This window comes from Sinocyclocheilus anshuiensis, unplaced genomic scaffold, assembly GCF_001515605.1.
Source record: "Sinocyclocheilus anshuiensis isolate Anshui unplaced genomic scaffold, SAMN03320099.WGS_v1.1 scaffold454, whole genome shotgun sequence".
Taxonomy (NCBI): domain Eukaryota; kingdom Metazoa; phylum Chordata; class Actinopteri; order Cypriniformes; family Cyprinidae; genus Sinocyclocheilus; species Sinocyclocheilus anshuiensis.
This window is the reverse complement of record NW_015548217.1, coordinates 2,782,795-2,790,941: the sequence shown is the minus strand read 5'-3', so window position 1 is coordinate 2,790,941 and position 8,147 is coordinate 2,782,795. Positions and strand designations below refer to the sequence as shown.

The 8,147-nt window shown below is 40.9% G+C and overlaps 1 protein-coding gene across 1 annotated transcript in view; it reads right to left on the bottom strand.

Annotated features, from left to right (window-relative positions):
* Positions 1 to 8,147, bottom strand: part of LOC107654028 (sodium channel protein type 4 subunit alpha A-like) — a 49,151-nt gene that overhangs the window by 31,938 nt on the left and 9,066 nt on the right. The window contains exons 2-5 of the mRNA XM_016440915.1: positions 5,788 to 6,091; positions 5,549 to 5,669; positions 5,352 to 5,439; positions 4,433 to 4,561 (exon numbers count right to left, since the gene is read on the bottom strand). Coding sequence (XP_016296401.1) covers positions 4,433 to 4,561; positions 5,352 to 5,439; positions 5,549 to 5,669; positions 5,788 to 6,039 — 590 coding nt within the window. The 5' untranslated portion in view covers positions 6,040 to 6,091. The remainder of the gene's footprint in view (positions 1 to 4,432; positions 4,562 to 5,351; positions 5,440 to 5,548; positions 5,670 to 5,787; positions 6,092 to 8,147) is intronic.

The window sequence follows — 8,147 nt, the reverse complement described above, 5'->3', positions numbered from 1 at the left end:
TAGGACAACTAAACTATCAATTTAAACAAAAATTTACCGTCAACTACAGACGTTGCATCCATCGATTCCGCCATGTTTCTCATTGACACGCCCCCAACTCGGAAACTTGGGGCTTAAAAAATTTTTTGAGTTTCCCACTCGTAATAACGACTTTGTGGTGGCGTTCATGTACGTTCAACTCGTAAGTACGATCTATCCGACATGACTTGAACGCACCATAAGAGTTGCTCACACATGCTCCTAGTTTGCTGATTATTGCCTGCATTTGGATCCACACCTCAGTTGTCACGACTCGTCATGTAACAGAATAATCAGCCCCAACTGGATCCAGCAACTTTATTCATCACTCAGACCAATCATGGACCCAGTCATCAGCTTTGCCCGTCAGTCTCAAGGTAATTGGTCCCTCGAGGATCACATTCAAGACTTTTCGAACATTATTCATCACTCTGATTTCCCGGACTGTGTGCTCATAGATTTATTTTGCCATGGACTAAATGAACCGTTAAGATCTGTGCTCATGCGCAGTGGTCCTCGAGGGTCGCTAAGTGAATTTTTGTACTCTACTCTTCTGTTCACTGGCTCCTCATTCACCGTGGGAGTTGCTGAGGAGTCAGTTCACAAGATGGCGGTCACACCAGAGCCTCCAGCTGTTATGGATGTTAAGCCACAGTCTACAGTCATCACGGATGCCACTCCAGTGTTCCCGAGCATCATAGATGTTGCGTTTGAAGACACCAGGGCGTTCCAAGGGCGTTCCAAGGGCGTTTGAAGCTGGTGTCCAGTCTGGCGAACTCACCGCTGATGTCGGTTTGTGCAGCGTGCAGCGAGCATCCCAAGAGCTTCTGCACTGGTCGACACTGTTCACAAAATGGCTCCCAGCCCAGAGACTTGTTATAAGATGATTGCTAGCTCAGAGACTACCCACAAAATGGCCGCCATTCCAGAGTCTCATCCCGTCCCGTCATGGCTGCCAAGCCAGAGTCTGCTCACGTCAAGCCTGCCAAGCCAGAGCCTGCTCACGTCAAGCCACTCCTGAGCCCACTCCAGTCCATGAGCCCACTGCAGTCCCCGAATCCGCTCCAGAGTCTGTTCCAGTCCATGAGTCTGCTCCAGAGCCCGCTCCAGTCCTCGAATCTGCTCCAGAGTCCACTCCAGTCCATGAGTATGCCCCAGAGCCCGCTCCAGTCCTCGAATCCGCTCCAGAGTCCGTTCCAGCCCATGAGTCTGCTCCAGTGCCCACTCCAGTCCTCGTATCCGCTCCAGAGCTCGTTCCAGTTCCCAAGGTGGCAGCTCACCCTGCACAACCTCCCAAGTTGTCTGAGCTTGCTCTAGCTCCTCCCGAGGTGGCAGCTCCCGCTGCAGAACCTCTCAAACCAGCGGCATCTGCTCTAGCTCCTCCCGAGGTGGCAGCTCCCGCTGCAGAACCTCTCAAACCAGCGGCATCTGCTCTAGCTCCTCCCGAGGTGGCAGCTCCCGCTGCAGAACCTCTCAAGTCATCGGCGTCCGCTTCAGCTCCTCCAGAGGTGGCAGCTCCCGCTGCAGAACCTCTCAAGACAGTGGCGCTCCCATATGAACTCTCTGTCTGTCCTGTTACGGTCAAGAGACTGCCTGTGAACTCTCTGACAGTCCTATCATGGCCATGGGGACTGTCTCTGTGCTCCTCGCCTGTCCTGCCATGGTCAGTTATGCCGTTCCTGGACTCTCTGACTGTCCTGTCACGGCTATGAAGGCCGTTCGTTAACTCTCTGCCTGCCTTGTTATGGCTGCAGAGGTCGTCGTTAACCTCTCTGTGCTCTCTGTTCCAGTCCCACCTGATCCGCCTTGGTGGTCACCGGCCTTGTTAGCTCTACGTTGGTGGACATCTGCTCTGCTGTGGTGGTCATCTGCTCCGCCGTGGGGATATTTGCTCTCCTCCACTCTGTTGTGGTGGTCATCTGCTCCGCCGTAGGGACTTTTGCTCTCCTCTGCTCTGCTGTGGTGGCCATCTGCTCCGCCGTGGAGACCTTTGCTCTCCTCTGCTCTGCTGTGGTGGTCGTCTGACCCACCGTGGGGATCTTCGGAACCCATCTGTTCAGCTGTGGTGCTCTTCTGCTCCGCCCTGGCTTCCTGCTCCGCCTTGTCTCTCTGCTCCGCCTTGGCACCCTGCTCTGCCAGCTCTGCCTCTGTCCCCTGTCCCCTTGTCTAGTATAAGAGTTGCTCACACACGCTCCAAGTTTGCTGATTATTGTTAGCCTATAGCATGTTCGTAGTTTCTGTGTTTTCCTAGTTCCTAGTTTTCTGGCCTTGACTTTGTTTTTTTTTATCCTTGGACTGTTTATCTGTTTTATGATCTTTGCTGCCTGCCCTGACCTTGCCTGTTTTAGGATTACCCTTTTGGATTATCTTGTTTGCTATTCTTTTGATGGTGTTTGACCCTGCCTGGTTTGACCACGTTTTGGAATAAAGCCTGCATTTGGATCCACACCTCAGTTGTCACGACTCTTCACGTAACACAGGGTATCACTTGTGTGAACATTGCAAAAATTAGATCAAAGAACCACTAAACCTTAAAGCAGTGGTTTTCAATCCTGGTCCTGGGGACCCACCGCTCTGCACATTTTGCATGTCTCTCTTATTTAACACACCTGATTCAGATCATCAGCTCATTAGGAGAGAGATCCATGAACTGCGCTGTGTGTCAGATAAGAGAGACATACAAAATGTGCAGAGTGGTGGGTCCCCAGGACCAGGATTGAAAACCACTGTCTTAAAGGAATAGTTCACCCAAAAATTTTCTCAAAATGTAGTCACCATCAGGTGACCTAACATGTAGAAGAGTTTGTTTCTTCACAGGAACAGATTTGCTCATCAGTGGATTACTCTGCAGTGAATGGGTGCTATCAGAACGAGAGTCCAAACAGCTGATAAAAACATTACAATACTCCACAAGTAAGCCACATGATTCCAGTCCATCAGTTAACGTCTTGCAAAGCAAGAAGTTGCATGTTTGTAAAAAACAAATCCATCATTAAGGTGTTTTAACTTTAAAGGGGTCATCGGATGCAACATGCACTTTTACAAGTTGTTTGAACTGAAATGTGTGTTGGCAGTGTGTGTACACAACCACCCTATGATGATAAAGATCCACCTAGTGTTTTTTTTTAATGTTGTTAAATCATTTCCCCTTTCTCTTATCAAGCCATTCTCAGATGCCTGTCTGTGTGATGTCACACAGACCCAGGCCCCTCCCACGATTGTTGATTGACACTGTCGTCTTACCTTAGACCCGCTCTGAGTGAGCTGTCATCAGACCGCCATTGTTTCGACGCCAGAGAAGGAGTAGACAAGAAGGGCTTCTAAGCGATTGAGGTGTTCTGTTGTTGGATGTAATAATGAACATAGCAGTCATCATTTACTCCTGACATCTGAGCCACTGAAGACGCAGTGGATTACCTTTGTTTTTGAAGGGAATGCGCCCCCAATCTACCTAAATGCATTTATGTTCGCGCAAATCTTTCGTGATCCAGCCTCACCTACAGAAGAAGTGAGTATAAGGTTCTTTTATGAATCTTTGCAAATCGCCTTTTCTAATAACGTGCTAGTTAGCAAGTTCCACGGCTAAAGTAAACAGTCTCATGAGAACGGCTTTTCACCCCCACGGAAGAGAGGGGCGGGGTGAGCAGAGCTCAATAGCATTTAAAGGAACATGCACTGAAACGGCTTGCTTAAAACAGAGCTGATTTTGACAGGGTAAAAATGGTGTTGTTTTACACTACCATTGAGAAATTTTAACCAAAGTATGTTATAGACTTTTCATTAAGACCCTAAAGAATCATATCAACTTGTGGAAAATGGGCATCCGATGACCCCTTTAAACTTTCGCTTCTGGCCAAAATACCAGTCCATAATCCATAATAACACTTCCAGTGAAAAAGTCCACCCCCTTTTGTCCTCTTGCATCAAAATCCACCCACATATTTGTTTTGAACAGGGTTTGACTGTTTTCACTTGTAAATGGTGCTTGATCTGTGAATATTTCTCTCCTGATTCAGACGAGACAACTTTTTCACTAAATAAACCAGTATTATGGATAGAGGACTTGTTTAAAGTTAAAAACACCTTAAAAACACATTAGTTTTTTACATACATGCAGCTTTTCATTTCGCAAGATTGAGTGACAAGATGAACTGATGATTAATTGACGGACTGGAGTCATGTGGATTACTTGTGGATTATTTTGATGTTTTTATCAACTGTTTGGACTGCAGAAGATTCATTGTTTAGCAAGTGATGTAAGGCTAAATTTCTCCAAAACTGTTCTGATGAAGAAACAAGCTCATCTACATCACCTGAGGATTTTTTTAATGTGATATTTTTAGGTGAACTATAAATAACATACATGCGTGTGTATATATATATTTATATACACTGTATGAATTCAAATACTCACGCCATGCTGATCACCATGAAATCAAGCCAGTTCCATGGATCACGGAGGAATGTGAAAGGTCCGATGCAGAAGCCTCGAGACAAAACTTTGATTGTTGCTTCAAAGGTATATATACCAGTAAAAACATACCTAAAATAACAAATAAACAAACCAATATATATAAATCAATATTTCTCGTGAATAAATTATCATAAATAGGTGCTGCAGAGCCACAATTATATTGTGCTAGTATTAATATTGAACATACAGTATAAATCAGTTGTAAATGACAAGTATACATTTTTTGTTACATATATGGGATATATTTAAAATACAAATAAAAAATAAACCAACACAGAAATGTGTAATTATTTCCTATAGATATTTTACTTTTGGCACTACAAGTAAATACATTATAAAACAGTATGCAATAATAACGTATTGAGTGCAAATTATAATTTTAATTCAAATTATTAAATGGATATGCCACCTTATTGGGACAATAAAGCCCTCCCTTCACCTACCCTAAGCATACCCGATACTTTATTTTGACTTTTCGATTATATCCTTCATTTTTTATTGAAAATAAATGCCTTTCCGATGTGATATGAGATTTAAAAAGGGAGAAAAAAAAAGTTTGGCAAAAGGTGGATTCGAATTCAACTCGATCGTGTCAAAAAGACAACTGCATGTGCTTTATCATCTACACCACTCGAGCTGTTGCTTGACTGTCGTCATTTGTAGTGTTGACTATCCCAACCACACGTTGGTAACTTCTGCCAACAAGGTGGGCTGTCTGCACTTAGTGTAAATAAACACTCCGTTTACGTTTTCATTACTCACTAACCTTTCATCTCTCCAAAATTATTTGAGACTTCTACTAGTATGCAACAGATCACTTCTGCTGAAAATGTGTGTGTTTACACAAGGCAGCTCTTACTCGACAGTTTTACTCCAGGCTGGAGGGTTACTCATTGTCATGAACACGCAGTTGGACAGGATGGTGATCATGATGACCATACTAAAAAATTTGAAGAACAGTCAAGGTAAATATGGCAAATAAGTAATGACACACTACTGCATCAATCATGATAATCATTACAAAAATTAAATTGAAATGATGAGAATGAAAAGGATATGAATGTATAAGAATTTTGATGGCTCCTCTTCTGACAAGGCTAAAAGGACTGATACAAAACAGCGCCGGTTCAGCAGTGAACCTGTAGATTGTGTTTCCCTTACTTATGACAATAAAAGTCTGCAAATGAGAAAGAGGTTAACACAAAGGTTTAAGAACACTTATGGACACCTGATGAACAGAGGTTTAGTTTTAAATACAGAGCACTGCACTTAATATTTATGGGTGTGAGAATGACCTTCTGTGTTTTATAGAAGGGGTCTATGTCCTCCAGAGGAGTGTTGAGGAGATCCACTGGTGGGTCACCATAGATCATTGGCAGGCACTTTCCTGCCTCTAAATCACTGCTCGGGGCCTGTGGTTCCTCCTCAACCCCCTCTACATCCTCCTTGGTGCTCCTCTCCTGGATGAGCCTGTCGATTTCCACCAGTGACTCTGGGGTGAATCTGTGGAAGATGTTGTTGCCTGTGGGAGGGAGCAGGCTTGCCATCTTGGCATCGCGAAGAGATACCACCTCAACGGGGAATCTCTACACCAAGCTCCTGAAAGAGAGGAAAAATATCTTTGAATTATGGCAAATGTTACTATGGACTTCATATATGAAAATCATTTATGAATATGTAATCATACATATGCAGTGCCGTTTTAGGGAAAACTATCAAAATTAAAATAAAAACTTTCTCCATTGCAAAACTTACTTACATTTTTTTGTTGTGAACATATTGCAAGAGATGCAAAGAATGAGAGCTGCTCTCCCAAAGCAAATTATTCAGAGTCAAGCATCTTTAAGATGTATTTGTAGGTAGCGGCTATTTGCACTAAGTGTAAATAGCGATAGAGGATATTTACACTAAGTAAAACAGCATATTTTCTTAGTGATAGATGCTATTTACGCTATGTGCAAATAGCTATAGATTCTATTTACACTGTTAAAATAGCAGGATTTTCTGCTATTTATACTACTTATTGCAAATAGTGGCAGTTATCTGCACCTCATATTGTAGTACATTATAAAACAGTATGCAATAATAACGTATTGAGTGTAAATTATCATTTTAATTCAATTTATTTGAGTTTTTAGATTATTATTTTAGATTATTTCCTTCATTTTTATTGAAAATAAATGCCTTACCCATGTCATATGAGATTTGAAAAGGGAGAAAAAAAAGTTCAGCAAAAGGCGGGTTTGAACCCTGGTCGATCGCATCCAAATGAATATGGCACATGATTTACCATCTACGCCACCAGAACTGATGTATGACAATTTTTTGTAGTGTTGACCACACCAATCACACTTTGGTTGGTGGAGTTAGTGTAAATAGCCTCTGTCAACAAGGCGGGCTACTTGCAATTAGTATAGACACTCCATTATTGGTATAGTGTTTTACACAATGTTTCCAAGCAGCTTCACATAAATAAAACAGGAAAATAACATTGGAAATGTTGTAAAATCAATCAATTTTGATACAAATTCAGTGTAAGCTCTACAGAAGATGAACGTGGCATTGTTCAGCTCAATTTAGTTCAATGTTGTTTCAGCACAGTTTAATAACTAAATAAGTGTGAACAGGAGTGTGAAATATGCAAATTATGTCATCAAAAGCAGTTTACATCCACAATGTAGGACAGACTGCATTAATACAAACCACACCTAAATTCACTAGAACCCCAAAGAACCCTGCGTTTACACCAAAGACAGATTTAGTGGGTTTCCCTCATTAAAAGGCCAGGGACAGGCCCCTTCACTGACAATGACCTTGTGCGTACATACTACATGTACATCCTCACTGTTTAACAATATAAATCATATATGCATAAAACAGTTCACACAAAATATACGAGATTTGCTTTATTTTGGCATGAAGCAATAAATGGCAGAAAATGAATGGTTCAGGAAACAAATTTCTGGACCACTGATTGCACAGAATTCCTAAAATGTATATATCTATTTTTGGCTTCTATTCAGAATGGGATCAAGACATTATACAGTTTAGACATGATTAACCCTTTAAAGCCTAATATATTATATAATAGTCAAAAAATCTATAAAAAGGTTGAGTATAATATTTGATACATTTGCCTTTTATGGCAAATATGGTATGAGAGGATATGAGAGGATATGAGAGTATGGAGCTTATACTCAACAGATTAATTTTATTCTTAGTTTTATTCAGAGGCCCAAACTGAGCAAAATATGCAATTTGGTGCAGTTGCTGATATTTATATTTATATTTATTTATATTCTGACAGCTTGTAAATTAAATAACAGTATAGCAGAGTACTAACACATATACAATACATACAAGTTGTATGTATACTGTATATTATTAAGATTATTAAAGACAAATTTTATATTTAGTTATATATTTAGTTACTTCAGTCCAGTAAAACTCAGATTTCACAGAAAAAACATTTTAAAATATAAAAAATGTAATAAAAATTACAATAATTATTAATTATTAAGATTACTAAAGACAAATTTAATATTTAGTTATACTGTATATTTAGTTGCTTCAGTTCAGTAAATGTTCATCTTGAAATATTAGCCTACTAGAAATATACGTTTTTCTTTCAGTTTTACTTAAACTCATATATAAA